Below are 19,663 nucleotides of genomic sequence, written 5' to 3'. Positions count from 1 at the left end.
CTCTACCATGGAGACTGCATCTGGGGAGGTAAAAACAGCCTTCCACCCCGCAGACAGACAGTCTGAACAGACTTCAGACGCTCAAACGCATCATGAGTGGAAGACATCTTCTGGCATACTGTTATGTGTAAGCTCCACCAACAGAAAGCAATTAAGGTATTTTAAAAAAAAAGATCCCTTTTCATTATTTCTCTTTCCGTCTCTTTCCAGGCCTATCGGAAAAACGTGCAGCAAATCATCCAGAACCTCATTCGTAAGCTGGCCTCTCTTAACCAATATGAGGAAGTTCTTGCAAAAATCAATGCTACTTCAACCGATAGGCTGACGGTATTAAAGACCAAACCTCAGGCCATCCAACGAGATATCTTCACGGTCTGCAGTGACCCTTACATGTTAGCCCAGCAGCTGACTCACATAGAGCTTGTAAGTTTATTCCCCCGCTCTATATCTTACTCTTGTTTGATCATTTTTCTCAGTGGTTTTCTACAAAGGGAGGCATGGTGGCTTGTTAGTTAAGGCGCTTGGCTTGTTAGCCGGAAAGCTGGCAGCCCAGGGGTTCGAGACCCGAGCGCTATGCGACGGGGTGAGCCAAATGCAGTTCAAAAGCATGCAGCTGCAAGTAGATAAATAGGTACCACTTTGGTGGGAAGGTGACAACGCTCCTGTCAAGTTTCCAAGCAATACATCCAGTGGCGGGATTCTAAAATGTTAGCAAGCGGTTCTCTGCCTGGTTGCTGGGTGGGCGTGGCCTACTCGGCCTCCTGCACCATGGCGGAGTGGAGGGTCTTCTAGTCCAACACCCTGCTTAGGCAGGATATACTATACTATCTCAGACAAATGGTTATCCAACTTCTTCTTAAAAAGTGTTGGGGCATTCACAACCTCTGGAGGCAAGCTGTTCCAATGATTAATTGTTCTCCCTGTTAGGAAATTTCTCCTCAGTTCTAAGTTGCTTCTCTCCTTGATTAGTTTCCACCCATTGCTTCTTGTTCTACCCTCAGGTGCTTTGGAGAATAGTTTGACTCCCTCTTCTTTGTGGCAGCCCCTGAGATATTGGAAGACTGCTATCATGTCTCCCTTGGTCCTTCTTTTCATTAAACTAGACATACCCAGTTCCTGCAACCGTTCTTCATATGTTTTAGCCTCCAGTCCCCTAATCATCTTGGTTGCTCTTCTCTGCACTCTTTCTAGAGTCTCAACACTTATACAAGGATGAACGTTGACCATGAGTGGAATTTTTCTTCCTTTCTTTCAGGAGAGGCTTAGTTATATTGGACCACAAGAATTTGTCCAAGCTTTTGTACAGAAGGACACTCTGGACAACGAGAAGGTGAATAACAAGAACAATTATAAACTGTGGTAAAAATCGCCGGCTTGGATTGGATGAACCAGGGGACTAATTTATACTTGGTTTTTCACTTGTGCTAAACGCCACACGAATTGCACTTTTCTTCAACTCTCTCAAAGGGTCCCACACATTCTTACATACATGTATCTTACAGCACAGAGTTTTGCAAAAAATGTCTCCTCAAACAATGGACTTTTGTGCAAGTTAAGTACAGGATTTCAATGGAAAGTTCAGACAGATATTCGCCACTGTTGCAGATAAATTCAGAAAGTGCATATGGGTAAATTTGCATTAAAATATTTGCCCAATAAATGTGTCTCTCATCATCTCCAATGTTAACATGTGTAACTGGTGTCTGCCCCCCCCCCCCCCAGTTTAGTTTTCCAAATGAGTTTTCTCATTCTGGCACCATGCAGATCTGTTGCGACTACAACTCCTCCTTACCAGTTAACCAGTATATTTACCAGTATACTCACCCAGCATGCCATTACCCATTGGTGCTGGGTGGTGGTGAGTCAACATGTCTAAAGAGAAACAGGTTGAGTAGGATTTGCTACAAAGCACTGTTTCTGAGCTTTGGTATCTTTAAGATGTGTGGACTTCAAATCCCAGAATTCCCCAGCCAGCATGCTGACTGAGAATTCTGGGAGTTGAAGTCCACACAACTTAAAAGAAGTGAAGGTTGAGAAACACTGCTGTAGAGCGTTGCATAATAAAAAGGAGACATGGAGTACAGCAAAGAGGTACATATGTTGGATTACTGGATCTGCTGATTGATACTACTGCCTTATTGTGGTATTTTCTATTATTATGATTTGCAATACCATAGGGTGATTTACGATTGCTACTTTTTGGTAAGTTACTTCAACTTCCCAAGTGATAAATTAGTAGGATCTACTAATGGTTGGTCCTAGCAGTACAGGTAGACCTCAACTTACAAAAGTCCATTTAATAATAATAAATAATAATAATAAATATTTATTTCTTAGCCGCACCCTCTCCCGAAGGACTCGGGGCGGCGTACAGCAAAACATATGAAATAAATATATAGACAAGACACACACATTACAAAAACACATACCAAGACATGCGCATTTAGTGACCATTCAAAGTTCCAACAACACTGGAAAAAGTGACATGACCATTTTTCACACTTAGGACCGTTGCGTCATCCCCATAGTCACGCGATCAAAATTCAGATACTTGGCAACTCATTTATGACTGTTACAACGTCCCAGGATCATTCCATCCCCTTTTGCCACCCTCTGACAATCAAAGTCAGTGGAGAAACCAGATTCATTTAACAGCTGTGTTATTCATTTAACATCTGTGTTATTCATTTAATGACTGCAGTGATTCCCTTAACAAACGCAGCAAGAAAAGTTGTAAAATGGGGTAAAAGTCAATTAACACATGTCTCACTTAGCGACATAAATGTTCGGCCCAATTGTCGTAAGTCGAGGACTACCTGTACTAATCAGGATCAGCCATATTTCGTTTCCGAGCCCAAATTGGCTTGGGCAGATGCTACCACTTCTTAAAATTTCATGGCATGAGACGTGAATGCCTGATTTTTGTTTCCTTCTCAGAGTTCTTATGGAGATCGGAAGAAGTCTCGGAATCTGGAAGCTTACGTGGAATGGTTCAATAGACTGAGTTATCTGGTTGCCACAGAAATATGTATGGTAAGCCAAACTGTTCATTGGTCTTCCTTCTGTATGCTCATTGCCCTTCCTTCCTTCCGCTCTGATCAAACCACAGAGACCAGCTGGGAGCTATATTCTATGCACAAGATTGTATGATGCAGAAGTAAAACTCTGCAACAAACCCCCTTGAGGTTGTAGTTTTTGTTTGAATGGCCTTCACACTGGTAATTGTTCCTCGCTATACAAATGCATCCGGTTGATTTACTTGAATGTTCTTGTGATGTCCTTGCTTACACTACATGTCGGTGGGTGTATTTTTGGAAAGCTGACAGCCCGGGTTTGAGACCCAAGTGCTGTGTGACAGGGTGAGCTCCCGTTCTTGCTCCTGCCTGTCTAGGAGTTTGAAAGCATGCAAATGCAAGTAGATTAATAGGTACCACTTTGGTCGGATGGTAACAGTGTTCTGTGCACCTTTGGCATATTAGTATTGCTGCAGAGTGTCTCCCCCTTCGGGGTCTTTTTGTGTGGATCAGAGGGGGGCATAAATTCCGACTTGGAGTCTGCTTCAGCCTCCTGGTGGGGGGCTTTGGGCGAAGGCTGGAGGGAAGCGCTGCTGGTGGCAAGGAGCTGGAGGGACTTTTTCCAGTGGGACTGCATCGTGGCCTGCAACTGGCTGACCATCTCAGCCCACTGAGCCTCCAGGCGCCGGTACCTGGCCTTGCACTCCCGCAGGCCTTCCCTCTGCTTGGAAAGCCTATGCTCCTAGTCCTCAGTGAGGTGCTTCTGCTGAGCCTCCTTCTTGGTCAGATCCAATTTGAATTGAGCTCTTTTGCCAACTCTTTCTCATGGAAGCTGCTTAGCTCCAGCAACTGCTTCCTGTTGGGGCCTTAAGTAGCCCAGATGGGCAGGCAAGGAGTGGCAATTAGAGGCTGGCAAGGCGCCCCTCAATGTGAGTGACAGTGAGTTGGCCACGTCCACCCAGCCTGTCATTGGGCAGATCATATTAGTGGTCCGCAGGATTTAAAATTATGAATTTAGTGGTTGCTGAGGTCCGAAAGGTTGGTGACCCCCTCCTCTAAAAAGCTCAGAGATCACGTTCTCAGCTAAATCACGTTGTGTTTTGCTCTCTCACAGCCTATAAAGAAAAAACACAGAGCAAAAATGATAGAATACTTCATTGACGTCGCCCGAGAGTGTTTCAACATCGGCAACTTTAACTCTTTAATGGCTATTATTTGTGAGTATAAACAAGAATGCTTTCCATCCGTTTCCTTTACGTTTTGCTCTGAAAAAAGTGCTTAGGTGTTTCTCCTTCAATTCTGCCCCAAAGCTTCTGGGTCATGTTGGATAACCTGGTCGCCTCCACATTTGTTAGGGTTACTAGCAGTGTTGGAATCTTGCTGGTTTAACAACCAGTTCGGTGATCACGTATTTTGCTCTCAGCTGATCGTCGGAGCTACTGGTTTGCCCGAACCAGCCCGAACCGGCTGAATCCAACCCGTTTCCTAGGATTTCTAGGAATTTTAAGTCTTAAATGGGTGCTTCTCAACCTTGACAATTTGAAGATGTGTAGACTTCAACTCTCTATGCTGTCTGGGGAATTCTGGGAGTTGAAGTCCACACATCTGCTAAGGTTAAGGTTGCCTTAAAATAATAGAGTAATAGAGTAGAGAAAGCAACTCTTGATGTGCCTCTTTGTCCCTTCTTTCTCATCTTCCCCATAGTGACTTTTCAGGCCCAAAATATGTCCTTGCCCAGCCTAGTTTTACCTCAAAGATGGAAAACCCAGCCAAGATCCCTCACATAAGCTGATAATGCATGGCCTGCGTTAAAAATGGGTGCCATGTTTTAAGGCTTTGGCTTCAAGATGAGTTTACTTCTGTCTCGTATAAATTGGAGGTTACTTAACACTTGTGAAACATTTTTCAAAGCTTACTTTATACGTGTCCTCTGGCAGGAAAGCAAGGGAGATCCACCACAAATTTCTCTTGGAACAGATTTCAATTAAAGGAGTTGGTAGCTAGAAATCTATGCCCAAAATTCTTACGAATCACGAGTCTAGGAAGGAACACAACTTTCTAAAATGCTATCCATAAAATGTTAACCATGATTGCATTTTTAAAATGTTTACGTTTTAGGATAATTTGTTGTAATTGGATGAAAAAAGAAAACTGGAAAAAGTAGATATCTTAGTGGTTGTTTAATTTTTTTCCTCATTTTGGGAAAAAATGGCCTCAAAATACAGCTGTGTATGTTTAACTCTGATCTCTGATCTTCTCTTTCCTTCTACACTTTGAAATAAAAGCTGGAATGAACATGACTCCTGTCTCCAGATTAAAGAAAACTTGGTCAAAAGTCAAGACGGCGAAGTTTGACATTCTGGAGGTGAGTTTGACTTTTTAATCGGAATCTTTGAGCCAGTTATCTGTGGAGATTCTCAGTCATCCGGGTTATGGATGTGCCAAACGTGCTTTTAAAAAAGCAACTGGACTTTGTTTTTCCTTGAAGATGTTTCACTTCTCAGGCAAGAAGCTTCTTCAGTTATCCAGTTGTACAGAGGTGATGAGGTGTTGGAGATTGCTAGAACTTCTTTATGATTCAGCAGTGAATTTATTGTCTCTGATGTTCGTTCTGTTAAAGGGGAAAACCAAATAAATGTCCTGAGTGCATTTTCTTATCTGATATACTGTTAAGTGTATGTACTGTTATGTCAGATGCTCTGGCTAGATATATTGAAACTGCAAAACCCAGAATTCCCAGCCTGCCTGATCTTAGGTTGGGAATCCTTAGATTGTCTAGTAGTTTAATGAAAAGAAGGACCAGGGGAGACATGATAGCAGTGTTCCATTATCCAAGGGTTTGCCACAAAGAAGAGAGAGTCAAGCTATTCTCCAAGGCACCTGAGGGTAGAACAAGAAGCAATGGGTGGAAACTAATCATGGAGAGAAGCAACTTAGAACTGAAGAGAAATTTCCTGACAGTTAGAACAATTAATCAGTGAAACAACATGTCTTCAGAAGTTGTGAATTCTCCAACACTGGAAGTTTTTAAGAAGATGTTGGATAACCATTTGTCTGAAATGGTGTAGAGTTTCCTGCCTAAGCAGGGGGTTGGACTAGAAGACCTCCAAGGTCCCTTCCCACTCTGTTATTCTATTCTAGTCCCAATACTTCAGGAAGATACCATAGTGGATTTTGATTTTTGAAGATGCATCCTTGTATTTGCTGATTCATCCGTTGCTACTTTCAAATAATTTTGATCATCACCACTTTCAGATAGAAATGAAATTTTACAACTATTTGTTTCATCTGATTTTTTTTTTCAGGATCTGGTTAGCTTTTTTGATCCATAACCTGTTTTGACTCTTAACTTCAAAACTGTTCAGTGTGTGCTTTGTATTGGAAATGGTCCCCCCAGATTAAAACCTGGACTTCTAAAACAATACCTTGATGGAATTTTAGGGCTTCTGACACGAAATTCTAATTCTCTACATTTCCACTTCTTTTTCTAGCATCAAATGGACCCCTCCAGCAATTTCTACAATTACCGCACGGCGCTCCGTGGGGCTACCCAGAGATCTTTGACAGCTCACAGCAGCAGAGAGAAGGTACGGCCTGAGAAAGAGATAAGTGCAGGCAGTCTTTGACTTAGAAATATTCGTTTGAAGTTACAATGGCACTTAAAAATAGCAATAGCACTTAGACTTATATACTGCTTTACAGCCCTCTCTAAGTGATTTACAGAGTCAGCCTCTTGCCCTCCAGCAATCTGGCTCCTCATTTTACCCACCTCGGATGGCCAGAAGGCTGAGTCAACCTTGAACCTGGTGAGATTCGAACTGCAGAATTGAAGGCAGCCGGCAGTCAGCAGAAGTAGCCTGCAGTACTGCACTCTCACCACTGTGCCACCATGGCGCAAAAGTGATCGATGACCTGTATTCCCATGGTCATGTGATCAGCATTTGGCAACTGGCATGCATTTATAATGGTCGCAGGGTGCCAGGATGCGATCACGATTTGCAACCATCCCAGCTGGTTTCTGATGAGCAAAGTCAATTTGGAGAATCCAGATTCGCTTAATGACCACAAAATTCACTTAAACCACTGCAGTGATTCGCTTAATAGAGGTGACAATAAAGGTTGTAAAAACGGGGCTTGACTGCCTTGCTTATCAGTGGAAATTTTGGACTCATTTTTTTGTCGTAAATCGTGGACTACCTGTATTTATTTAATCTACCGTATTTTTCTGAGTATAAGACGCACCGGAGTATAAGACGCACCAAGATTTTGAAGAGGCAAATTTAAAAAAAAGTATTTGCATTCCGCAGACCTACCAAAATCAGCACGTTTTTCCCTAAAATGGCCTCATTTTTTGTCAAAAAAAGGGTGTGAATAGCCTTTAGGAGGCTTGTAAAGTCCTCCTGGGTACTGGGGGAGGGGGGCAAAAACAAGCAAAAAATGGCCCTTTTTTTGCTTATTCTTGTCCTCCCCAGCCCCCAGGAGCACTCTGGAAGCCTCCTAAAGGCTATGCACAGCCATTTTTGCAAAGGAGGTGGGGTTTCGGGAGGCCAAAAATGCTGTATTCAGTGTATGAGATGCACCCAGATTTTCACCCTCTTTTTTGAGGAAAAAAGGTGCGTCTTATACTCTGAAAAATACGGTAGCCATTTAATTTGGGCTCCCACTCATCGTGTGACTCTGGGTGATCCACAACAATTATCATTAATAATACAAATGTCAGCAACAACCCCAAAAAACTCAAAATACATCATTCCACGGGTGACACACATGTCCATATCTGCAATCATCTGAAAAACATCTAAATACCTTGGTTCGGTGCATGGGAATAATTTATGGAAATCCAGCAGGTTGAGGGCCATTCAAATCTTGGGCAGAGAGGTATATTCCTTCACATTGGAGAAAGTGGTCAGCATAAATGCCAACATAGCCAGGGATCTCTAGAGCAGGGGTCTCCAACCTTGGAAACCTTAAGCCTGGCGGATTTCAACTCCCAGAATTCCCCAGACAGTTGGAATTCTAGGAGTTGAAGTCCTCCAAGTTTAAAGTTGCCAAGGTTGGAGACCCCTGATCTAGAGGGCACTACGTTGCAAGCGGATGATCGGTAGAAGTTGTGTGTGTGTTTGTGTGTTGCAAAGAACTTATGGATAATGTAATACACTGAATGTTTGGCATACTGCAGAGATGAGGAACCATGAACCATGGCCAGCTGAGGGATTCTGGGTGTCAAAGTCCCATAATTCTGGGAGTTGAAGTCCACAAGTCATAAAACAAATCTTCAAACGGCCGGCTCAGGAATTCTGGGAATTGAAGTCCAACAAGTCATAAAACAAGACATAAAATGGCTGGCTCAGGAATTCTGGGAATTGAAATCCAACAAGTCATAAAACAAGACATAAAATGGCTGGTTCAGGAATTCTGGGAATTGAAGTCCAACAAGTCATAAAACAAGACATAAAATGGCTGGCTCAGGAATTCTGGGAGTTGAAGTCCACAAGTCATAAAACAAATCATCAAACGGCCGGCTCAGGAATTCTGGGAGTTGAAGTCCAACTAGTCATAAAACAAGACATAAAATGGCTGGCTCAGGAATTCTGGGAGTTGAGTCCACACATGATAAAGGGCCATGGTCCATCCCACCCCCACCCCTGACTTACTGGGGATGCTGGAACTGTTACGTTCTGCAGAAGAATTGTTTGACCAGAGATGATAGTCGAGCAAAGGATCTTCTGCTTAGCTTCAGCGGTGGCCTCTCTTCTTGTATAGCTTTAAGGAGCTACCTCTGCCCCGAACATGATGCAGTTTGTTCATTATTTATCCCGAATGAGACATAGATTTCCCCCCTCTTGTTCCAGTGACAGGTCTGTTGCTAATCTGGATTCTTTCCCCTTTTTCCTCCCTTTCTTCCTTTAGATTGTGATCCCATTTTTCAGCCTGCTTATCAAGGACATTTACTTCCTCAACGAGGGCTGTGCCAACCGCTTGCCCAACGGCCATGTCAATTTTGAAGTAAGTAGTGCGTGCTTGGGGTTTAAATGCCGACCTCACTGAATTAAACACAGTAGCAGAAACCCCCGTCTAGATTTTGGAATGCAGATGGAGAAACTTTATATGGGTTACATCAAGGCTTTGATATGTTTCCTTCCCTTCCAACCATTGTTGGTTTTTTGAAGAGCCCTATGTTTTCTCTGAGAGGGATGCAGTGGCCCAGTGGCTAAGACGCTGAGCTTGTCGATCAGAAAGGTCGGCAGTTCGACGGTCTGAATCCCTAGCGTTGCGTAACTGAGTGAGCTCCCATTACTTATCCCAGCTTCTGCCAACCTAGCAGTTCGAAAGCATGTAAAAATGCAAGTAGAAAAAATAGGAACCATCTTTGGTGGGAAGGTAACAGCATTCCGTGCGCCTTCGGTGTTGAGTCATGCCGGCCACATGACCACGGAGACGTCTTCGGACAGAGCTGGTTCTTCGGATTTGAAACAGAGATGAGCACCGCCTCCTAGAGTCAGGAACGACTGGCACCTATGTGCGAGGGGAACCTTTACCTTTATAGGCACGAAAGAGTAGGACTTGAGCAGAATTACAAAAGGCAAGAGTTATAAGGGCTCCTTGGTGCTCTCTGAGCTTGGTGGTTTTCTTGCAGATGTTTCTTTACCCAAAGTAGGTTACATCATCGGTACCGGAAGGGGAATGGAGTTTGCTCTGCATTTATAATCTAGTGAATTGCCCTGTCACTATTGGTGGGAATAATAATAATAATACTTTATTTACAGTCACAGACCAAAACACGACCACTACAAAAGAGACACAGCAGCCAGTCACCAAAACCCCAACTAAGGGAGGATTCAGCTCTCTCCTCTAATGGTCACAGCTCTCAAGAAGAACCTGGAAACCTGAGAGGTGATGTACGAGGAGACATCCCCAAGGCAATGCACAAACAAATCACAGCCATCAGGACCAGAAGGGACGATTTCAGGAAGAGACAGTAACCTAGATCTGTCCGCGCTGTACATAGGGCAAAATAGAAGGACATGCTCCGCTGTCTCAACCTCGGCTCTGTCACAAGGGCACAGCCGCTTATTAATCGGGAGCCTCTTGTAACGACCATCCAGAAGTGCTGAGGGCAAGACATTGAAGCGAGCTAGGGAAAAAGCTCTTCTATACTTGGGAATGGTTAGGGTATAAAAATAGGAAGCCATCCTCAATCCATAGTTATTAACTTGGTTGAGAGTCAGGGGGGAGCAAGTTTTATTGGCTCTGGCTCGGAGATATTGTAAATCAATGTCCACAAGCCGTTGGACTATCCTAAATTGGGCATCCTTGAGGTCGTAGTTTCCCAAGGCATCCTCCGTGAAACCTAGCAGATGAAGTTTCTCCAGCAGCTCTTTCTCCCAGCGAGAAATATGGGAGTCCGTGAACACCAGGGAGAGGTAGCTGCCAGGAACTTGGAGGTTCTTTGCATGGGCTGTTTATTGTTAGCTACGTACCGCAAACAAACAATAAACAGCCAAATCAAAGCACCTCTTAAGACTACCTCACACAACACTGACAGAACAATTCACTAGAATGTAAATTGAGAGCAAGCCCAACTCCCTTCTAGCATTGATGATATTACTGAGGAGGGTAATGAAACTGTCAGGGATGTAATTAACGAGGTATAAATCGTGGCATTTCCTTGAAGCATACTTCTTAAATAAGCAAAAATAAACCCGAGATATATTCTAAGAAAACACATTTTATTGTAAAGAAAGTAAAAATACAAACTTACTAGCATTTTGGCAGAGTTCCTGTCTGCCTTGGCAGACGAACAAAAGAAAGTAAAGTGAAAGAAAGAATGTGGAATGTGTGACATGCGCAGTGAAGCTTAGAGATAAGAGTCAGTTCACTCTACCGTATAACTCGGAATGTAAGCACAGCTGGCAAACCAAATAAACGCAGTGACAGAAACATCTGCAAGAAAACAAGCCCCTGTCATGTCAACCCTGGGCTACAAATACTGTCCTTTATTGCAACAGTTTAATGATCTGCCTTCCTTCTGAAACCAAGCAATCGACCGTATTGCCTTGTTTCAATGGATCCCTTTTGCCTGCTTAGCTCATGTGCTTTTCCTGTTTTGTTCCTTCCTTGCAGAAGTTTTGGGAATTGGCGAAACAAGTGAGTGAGTTTATGACCTGGAAGCAAGTGGAATGTCCTTTTGAGAGGGACCGGAAAATCCTTCAATACCTGCTCACCGTTCCAGTTTTCAGTGAGGACGGTAAGAGAAGAACACCTGTAATGGTTCCGCATGTTGTCCCAAAGGTGCTTTTTTTCAAGAGGCAACTGGGCTTTTCTGGGTTTTTCTTTGAAGACGTTTCACTTCTCATCCAAGAAACGTCTTCAGTTCTGACTGGGATGGTGGGGGAATGGAAGGATTTATACTCCTTGCAGAAGGCTGGTCATTTGCATTCAAAGAGGCCATCTATGTCAACATTGAGCAGCCCTCTCCCAACAGAGGGGGAGGGATATGACCTCACAACACAGTCCTTTCAGCAGTTCCAACAAGGCTCCACATCCATTTTCACCACAGATGACCCTGAGATACAGATAAACCTATGGATGGCGTTAACGATTCACTAAAAGGATGCAACGTATAGTCAAGGCTCTGGTTTTCTCAGTTGCAATGGATGGCTGTGAAGGTTGGACCATAAGAAAGGCTGAACGTCAAAGAATGGAGGCCTTTGAACTATAATGCTGAAGAAGACTCTAGCGAGTCCCTTGGACAAACCGGTCAGTCCTAGAGGAGATCAACCCTGACTGCTCTTTAGAAGGCCAGATCCTGAAGAGGAAACTCAAGTACTTTGGCCACCTAATGAGAAGGAAGGACTCCCTGGAGAAGAGCCTAACGCTGGGAACAATGGAGGGCAGTAAAAGAAAGGGACGACAGAGAATGAGGTGGCTGGATGGAGTCACCGAAGACATAGGCATGAGCTTAAATGGACTCCAGAGGATGGTAGAAGACAGGAAGGCCTGGAGGAACATTGTCCATGGGGTTGCAATGGGTCGGACATGACTTCACAACTAACAACTAACAAAAGGATGAAAATGACCAGCTGTCTGCAAGGAGTATAAATCCTTCCATTCCCCACCATCCTATCAGAACTGAAGAGGCTTCTTGGATGAGAAGCAAAACGTCTTCAAAGAAAAACCAGAAACTCCAGTTGCCTCTTGAAAAAAGCACCTTTGGGACAACCATGGCCTGGATGACTTGAAAATCTCCATAGACATGTTCAGCATATTGTATGACAGTTATTTTGATACACAGGGTGATATGTGATTGCCTACTTTTATTTTCCTTCTGACTTCCAATGCCACGGGCTGTGGCACAGATGGAAGCAGTGGGTGGAAACTAACCAAGGAGAGAAGCAACCTAGAACTAAGGAGGAATTTCCTGACAGTGAGAGCAATTAATCAGTGGAACAGCTTGCCTCCAGAAGTTTGAATGCTCCAACACTGGAAGTCTTTAAGAAGACGTTGGATAACCATTTGTCTGAAGTGGTATAGGGTTTCCTGCCTAAGCAGGGGGTTGGACTAGAAGACCTCTAAGGTCCCTGTTATTCTATTATTTCTGTTATTAGATTAGTGTTGCCTGTCTGAACTGATTGGGCAGAGAGTGCTTGTGGTTTACCACTACACAATACCAGATCCTTGCATGACAAAAACACCAAACGTCCTAGGGTAAAAAACCCCTTCACCATCTTGCAGACTTTGGCATTGCTTCCAAAATCCTTTTGGTGCATCTCCCAGGCTTTGGGGACAGTTTTTCAGAGAATGGAAGGGAGAAGGAAGAAGCAGCTAACATATCTTCCCCTCCTTCCGTAATAGCATGGTAAGGATGCTATGTCCATAAAAGAACCCTGAATCTCATTTACGAGCCATTACTTGTGCTCCAGTTCAGGCAAGCTTTTAACCCCATTCGGAATGAGAAAATTATTTCCCCTGAAGACCTGAGGACCACACATTTGAAAAGACACGGCGTTGCTCTCCCACGGGGAACATAATTCAAGGCATTAGAAGATGCCTGTAATGCTCATGTTTTCTTTCTTCTGGTTGCAGCACTTTATTTGGCCTCGTATGAAAGTGAAGGTCCAGAGAATCACATTGAAAAAGACAGGTGGAAGATGCTCAGGTGAGTGCTTGAAGGTGTCCAGCTTCCAAAAACAGGCTGAATGTTTCTTCTTCTTGCATTTGGACTCTTCGCTACCAATGTTTTTTTTCCCCCCTGTTGGGAGAATAATAGCGATAGCACTTAGACTTATATGCCGCTTCATAATGCTTTACAGCACACTCTAAGGCCAGGATGGTGAACCTATGGCATGCATGCCACAGGTGGCGGCGCCTGGAGCCCTCTCTATAGGCACACGAGCCGTTGCCCTAGCTCAGGGGTCATAAACCCATGGCTCTGGAGCCGCCTGTGGCTCTTTCATCCCTCTGCTGCGGCTCCTTGTTGCCAGTCGGCTCCACAATTGATAGGGCTTTCGGTTAGGACAGGAAGAGGAAAAAGGATGCTGCACTAGGAGGAGACTCTATGGTGGGAGAACTGGACTTCCAGTCAGCAGAGGAAAAAGGATGCTGTGCTAGGAGGAGACTCTATGGTGGGGGAACCGGACTTCCGGTTGGCTCCAGAAATGAATGCGGGGTTTCCGGTTAGGACCTTTGTGGCTCTTTGAGTATTTAAGGTTGCCGACCCCTGCCCTAGCTAAGCACCACTGCACATGTGCGCGCACCTCCTGCCAGCCAGCTGATTTTGAAGTCTCTGTCGCGCATACATGGGGTGCATGTGGGAGATGCGTGCATATGCGTGTGGGTGGTGGTTGCAATGCTGCATTCTAACCACTGCGCCGCCACAGCTGTTTATAGGAGCCATGACTCTTTATCCTCTCTATAGAATAAGAATGATATGTATCACTTTTTTAGACAAGTATTCCTTGACTTACAACCATTTATTTAGGGACCGTTTGAAGATGATACAGCACTGAAAAAAAATTGACTTATGACCGTTTTTCACACTTATGACCATTGTAGCACACATACACACCCCAGGGTCACATGATCAAAATTCGGACCTTTGGCAACTGGTATTCATTTGTGATGGTTGCGGCGTCCCAATCTTTGTCCAAGCAAAGGCAATGGGTGGAAGCCAGATTAACCACTGTATTACCAATGGAACAACTTCAATGATTCACTTAACAGCTGTGGCAAGAAAGGTCATAAAATAGGCCAGAGCTCATTTGACAAATGTCTCGCTTAGCAACACAAATGTTGGTCTCAACTGTGGCTGTAAGTCGAGGACTGCCTGTACATCTTTTAAAGCAGCAGTCACCAGCTGGTGGTCCGTGAGAAAATGTTGGTGATCTGCAAAATAATTATTTGCATTTTTTATATTAATAATTTAATAATTAACAATTTTTTAATTTATTAGCCGCTCCCTCTCCAAAAAGGACTCGGGGCGGCGTACAATAAAACATATAAAACATAAAAACATATGTGCAAACACATAAACAGCAAATCCACACATATACAAAGACATACATGCACGGAGGAGGTAACAATTACATCACATTAAGAATGTTAAAAAATCAGCCATTAAAATACCCCTTAATAATAACACAATTTAAAATTTAAAAGGACTGTCAGGAGGAATAAGAAAAAACTACGGTTGAGCCAGGCCAGATAATTGAAAAAGGTGGGTCTTAAGCTGTACACGGAAGGAGCGGAGATCGGAAGTAATCCTGATGTCACGGGGGAGGTCATTCCACAGGGCTGGGCCCATCACAGAGAAGGCTCTGCTCCTGGGTGTCGCCCCCCGACACTGTTTAGTGGACGGCACCCGGAGAAGTCCCTCTCTGTGTGAGCGGATTGGTCGTAGGGATGTATGGGGCAGGATGCGATCCCGCATGTAACTAGGTCCTGTGCCATGAAGCGCTTTAAAGATCGTAATCAAAACCTTGAAACGCACTCGATAGACTACAGGAAGCCAGTGCAGCTCACGCAGGAGAGGTGTTACAGGGGAGTATCTAGTCCTCCCCATAATCACCCGCGCGGCCGCATTCTGGACCAACTGCAGTCTCCGAGTGCATCTCAAGGGAAGCCCCATGTAGAGAGCATTGCCGTAGTCCAGGCGAGACGTCACCAGCGCATGGGTGACTGTGCGTAGGGCATCCCGGTCCAATAAGGGGCGCAATTGGCGCATTAGGCGAACCTGATGGAACGCCCCCCTTGCCACGGCTGTTACATGGTCATCCATGGACAGCCGGGCATCCAGGAGGACGCCCAAATTGCGCACCCGTTCCACGGGGGCCAGTTGCTCGCCCCCGATGGCCAGAGATGGAAGCAACTGGTTGAACCGGGGGGCCGGAAGCCACAGCCACTCCGTCTTGGAGGGGTTGAGTTTTAGTCGGTTGCCATCCATCCAGACCCGTACGGCCTCCAAACACCGGGACATCATTTCGGGACATATTGCACTAAATCAGGGGTCCTCAAACTGGGCTGGATACGTGCAATGAAGGTTTGTGTTGCTGCAGAGAGTCTCCCCCTTTGGGGTCTTTTTGTGTGGGTCGGAGTGGGGCAGAAATTCTGACTTGGGGTCTGCTTCAGCCTCCTGGTGGGGGGCTTTGGGCGAAGGCTGGAGGGACGAGCCGCCGGTGGAGAAGAGCCGGAGGGCCTCGTTCCAGTGGGACTGCATCATGGTCTGGAACTGCCTGACCATCTCAGCCCGCTGAGCCTCCAGGCGCCGGTACCTGGCCTTGCACTCCCACAGGCCTTCCCTCCTTCTTGGTCAGATCCAATTTGAACTGAGCCAGCTGTTTTGCCAACTCTTTCTCATGGAGGCTGCTGAGCTCCAACAGCTGCTTCCTGTTTGTTTTGTTTGTTTGTTTTATTGGATTTATATGCCGCCTTTCTCCCAAAGGACTCAGGGCGGCGTACAACATTAAAAAACACACATCCCGAAAGTTAAAAAGATATTAAATACACATCCCCAAAAAATGTTGGGGCCCTAAGGAGCCCGGGCAGGCAGGCGAAGAGGGGCGAATAGAGGCTGCGCCCCTCGACATGAGTGACATCGAGTTGCTCACGCCCACCCAGTCAAATGACCACCTTGCCACGCCCACCCAGCCTGTCATTAGGCAGATCATATTAGTGGTCCTCGGGATTTAAAATTATGAATTGAGAAAGGTTGGTGACCTCTGTCTTAAAGCATGCAGACTGGCCCTGATGTCCATTCAGATGGAGGCAGGACTTACTGCTCAAAGCAATTGACCAACTCATATGTGTGTCTTCTTGATGTCCTAATGGAAGGTCGTTCTTCTCTGTTTCCTCTCTTACAGGTCCACGCTTCTGGGAAGAGGTTAACGTGTGACTGGGTGCTTCCCGCAGTTGCTGCTATGATCTTGACATGGGTTCTTAGGTTGAAGGCCATGGCTGAGGTCTCTTATTTATTTACCCATCCCTCTTCTCCTCCCCTTGACGGCCAAGAGGCGCGTTTTTAAGTTAATGAGAGCTAAATAAGTTGGTGAAGAGCAAGCCGGGACATGATGCTGAGAAGACAGCCAAGCTGGCATGAGTCAGGAAAAGGCAGCTTTCTCCTACCCACTGATTGCCAGATGAAACGGCCAGTTGGGTGGCATGCGGTCGATCAAGGAGAACCCAGTGAAGGAAGCCTTTTGAAGATCCGAATCTACTGTGAATCATTTTGAAGTACCTGGATGGGATTCCCCACCCTCTTCCTTCCTCATCCCACCCCACCTGCAAAGGCCATTCATCAGATTTCTGGTACTTTCCACCGGGATTCCAAGTAGAACTTCCCTTCAATCTATTCAAGGCCAACTGGACTTCGTTCAGATGCCGCAGGAACTGAGGAAGATTTTTCGCTGGTGATTCTTGTCAAAAAGAAATCTAGGAACTTTTTTTTTTTTTTGCATTTTGCATCCCTTGAGGGGAATAACGGCTCACAACCACAGTGTTGTTGTGAGGTTCCTAAGATGTTCAGCTATTTATTGTTACAAAAAGAGGCACAAGTGCTCTGGATTTTTGCTTGTTGGTTTGTTAGTTTGCGAGTTAGCTGCTGGTTGGCCAACTCGGACTAGATATGTTTTGGAAGTTTTAAGTTCCGCAATAGCGCTAGGAGAAGCAGAGGTCTAGAAAGCTAGGTAGCCAATGTAGCTAGACTATGTAGAAATGTCACCCTTCCGATCCCTTCTTCTCCAGTGTGTTATCGTTGCTGTTTTTTTCAATCTGGGCACATCTGCGCTACAAAGCCAACTGAATTAGCCATGAAGCAGTCAGTTTCATTTCGTGACTTTCTCCATAAATCCGAGTTCAATTTTGAAAGAGAAACCCGTTGGAATAAAAGCGGGACTCCATCCTTTGAGGCCGTTCATCGATGGGACCTCTTAAACTAGCTTACCGAATGTTTCTTTCCAAAACTAACTCGTTGTAGAGCCAGAAGAATAATAAGAATAAGAATAAGAAGGTTTGGAACTGGCTTACATTTTGTAATGTGGACTTTCCCAAAACGTCTGTACTTTTCTGCGTCTTTTTCTTCACTCTCTATATTATTGAATTAATTGATTTGGTTTTCTCCTTGAGAGGTGGGGAGGGGGAAAACACCTGCTGGGATTGTAGGTAGATATAAATTATGATTTTGCAGGTTTTTTTTTTTATAAAAAATGTACGGAAATAATATCCGATCTAGCAATGCTAATTTACACTCTGAAATCCTACAGACCCATTGAAAGTTTCTCCGAGCTGAGTCTCCAGCTATAAGCTCCATTGGTTTTTTGGGGTGGGGGTGGGGGGGTGCTTCAAGAACCTTGAAAAATTGCTTTGACTATGAAACAAGTCCTGTTATGTTATTAGTAGCTCTGAATGCTTAGTCTCCCTATTGCCCTCACCAAGAAATTCTGAAAAATGAAAAGAATTCCCTCTCCGTTAACACGTGGTATCCAGAAAAGGGATTTGTATGAAATATGCTATTCCTCAAAATTAATAATAAATAAAAAGAAATCGTTTGGATTGTTATTCCTTTCTTGCAGTTTGTGGTTTTGTGGGTGAATTTGCACGTAAGGTCCCGTAACACACACAGCTGGTCCTCGTCTTACAACAATTCATTTAGTGACCGTTTGAAGTTACAACAGCACTGAAAAGAAGTGACTTACGACTGTTTTTCACACTTAAGACCATTGCAACATCCCCATGGTCACCTGATCAAAATTGGCAACTGACTCATATTTATGACGGTTGCAGTGTCCGGGGGGGGGGTGTCACATGATCCCCTCTTGCGACCTTTTGACAAGCAAAGTCAATGGGGGAAACCAGATTCACTTAACAACTGCTGTGTTTCACTTAACAACTGTCGAGGAAGGTTGTAAAATGGGGCAAAAAACACTTAGCAAATGTTTCAGCTGGCAACAGAAATTGTCGAAAGTCGAGGACTACCTGTGATCGTCAAGGCACAGCCAATCCAGATTTTATTTCTAAATTGCATGCTGGCCCAACCTTGAGTGGAGGGAGTCACATTTAGATTTAACCACATTTTTTTAAAATGCTCTCACCTTGGCCATCGTATCTCAAATTTGGCGGAATCGCCTTTTTTAAAAAAAAGTTACTGTATTTTATAAAAAATGTCAAATTAATGCGTGAGCAGTGTGGCACCTGGGTGTCAGAGGTAGGTTGCAAATCCTGGTGCTACCGGTTCGCTCGCGCAAGGGCAGAAGCATCCGGGCAGGTGGATGGAACCTCCAGCTGCCACCACTACTGGTTCGCCCGATCCAGGCCGAACTGGGAGCAACCCTCCTCTGCTGGGCACTATATATTCCAGTACAAGCAAAACTCATCAAATTAAACATTATTATACATCCAGTCAACTTATGAAATTCCCATAACAATACACATCTATATTTGGTTGCAGTCTTATCGTTATTCAAGTACTCCACCTATTTCTCATTACTACTTTCATTTTATCAACTAGAAATGTAGTATATTGATATTCCCTTTATTTACTCTAGCTTTTAATGATACCACCCTCTATTAGAAATCTTTTTCTTTCTTTCCTGTCTAACTTCTAATTGTGTCACCTGCCTACAAAGAGAGAGAGAGACAGAGAGAGAAGAGGAACGGAGAGGGAGATATAAGAGAAGACAGTTCAAATGAAGAATCAAAAAGAGGAATCATCGATCCATAATCTCTTGCCTTTAGTTGGTATGCGTTATATCAATGTTTCTCAACTGTGGCAACTTTAAAATCCTGTGGATTTCAATTCCCTGGGAATTGAAGTCCACGGGACTTAAAGTCACCAAGGTTGAGAAACATTGTTTTAAATGAAGAGGGGTAGAAGGAAAAACAAGTCAAAACAACAAGAAAGAAAGAAAAAAGAATCATTTACCCATCGTCCCTTGCCTGCTTCAATACTTCAGTTGCTATGCTTTTTTTTTTTTTACTTCTCTCCCCCATTCCTCTCTTAAGTCTCCATCTATGTCTATTCCTTGGGTGTCCCATCTAAGCATTGGCGGAATCGCCTTCTGATCAAGCCGATTGAGTGCTTTATTTATTTATTTAATTAGATTTCTAGACCGCCCCCTCTCCCCGAAGGGACTTAAGCTGTTCTCAAGAAGTCTAAT

General features: G+C 44.4%; 1 protein-coding gene across 3 annotated transcripts in view; it reads left to right on the top strand.

Annotated features, from left to right (window-relative positions):
* RASGEF1B (RasGEF domain family member 1B) overlaps nucleotides 1–18,065 on the top strand; it is a gene marked incomplete at its 3' end in the record, with an annotated part of 55,566 nt that extends 37,501 nt beyond the window's left edge. For 2 of the 3 annotated variants that reach the window (XM_081960414.1, XM_081960415.1), the window contains exons 5-14: nucleotides 211–423; nucleotides 1,256–1,330; nucleotides 2,938–3,033; nucleotides 4,129–4,231; nucleotides 5,300–5,379; nucleotides 6,506–6,601; nucleotides 8,925–9,020; nucleotides 11,139–11,262; nucleotides 13,101–13,173; nucleotides 16,373–18,065. In XM_081960414.1, coding sequence (XP_081816540.1) covers nucleotides 211–423; nucleotides 1,256–1,330; nucleotides 2,938–3,033; nucleotides 4,129–4,231; nucleotides 5,300–5,379; nucleotides 6,506–6,601; nucleotides 8,925–9,020; nucleotides 11,139–11,262; nucleotides 13,101–13,173; nucleotides 16,373–16,397 — 981 coding nt within the window. Of the gene's footprint in view, nucleotides 1–210; nucleotides 424–1,255; nucleotides 1,331–2,937; nucleotides 3,034–4,128; nucleotides 4,232–5,299; nucleotides 5,380–6,505; nucleotides 6,602–8,924; nucleotides 9,021–11,138; nucleotides 11,263–13,100; nucleotides 13,178–16,372 lie in introns of those variants that run through there. The other variant, XM_081960416.1, reaches the window with a different exon arrangement.
* Nucleotides 18,066–19,663: the final 1,598 nt, after the last annotated feature.

This window comes from Natrix helvetica, assembly GCF_964273705.1.
Source record: "Natrix helvetica genome assembly, chromosome: 7".
Classification (NCBI taxonomy): domain Eukaryota; kingdom Metazoa; phylum Chordata; class Lepidosauria; order Squamata; family Natricidae; genus Natrix; species Natrix helvetica.
Note: the sequence above shows the minus strand (reverse complement) of the source record. Positions and strands in the feature narration are given on the sequence as shown.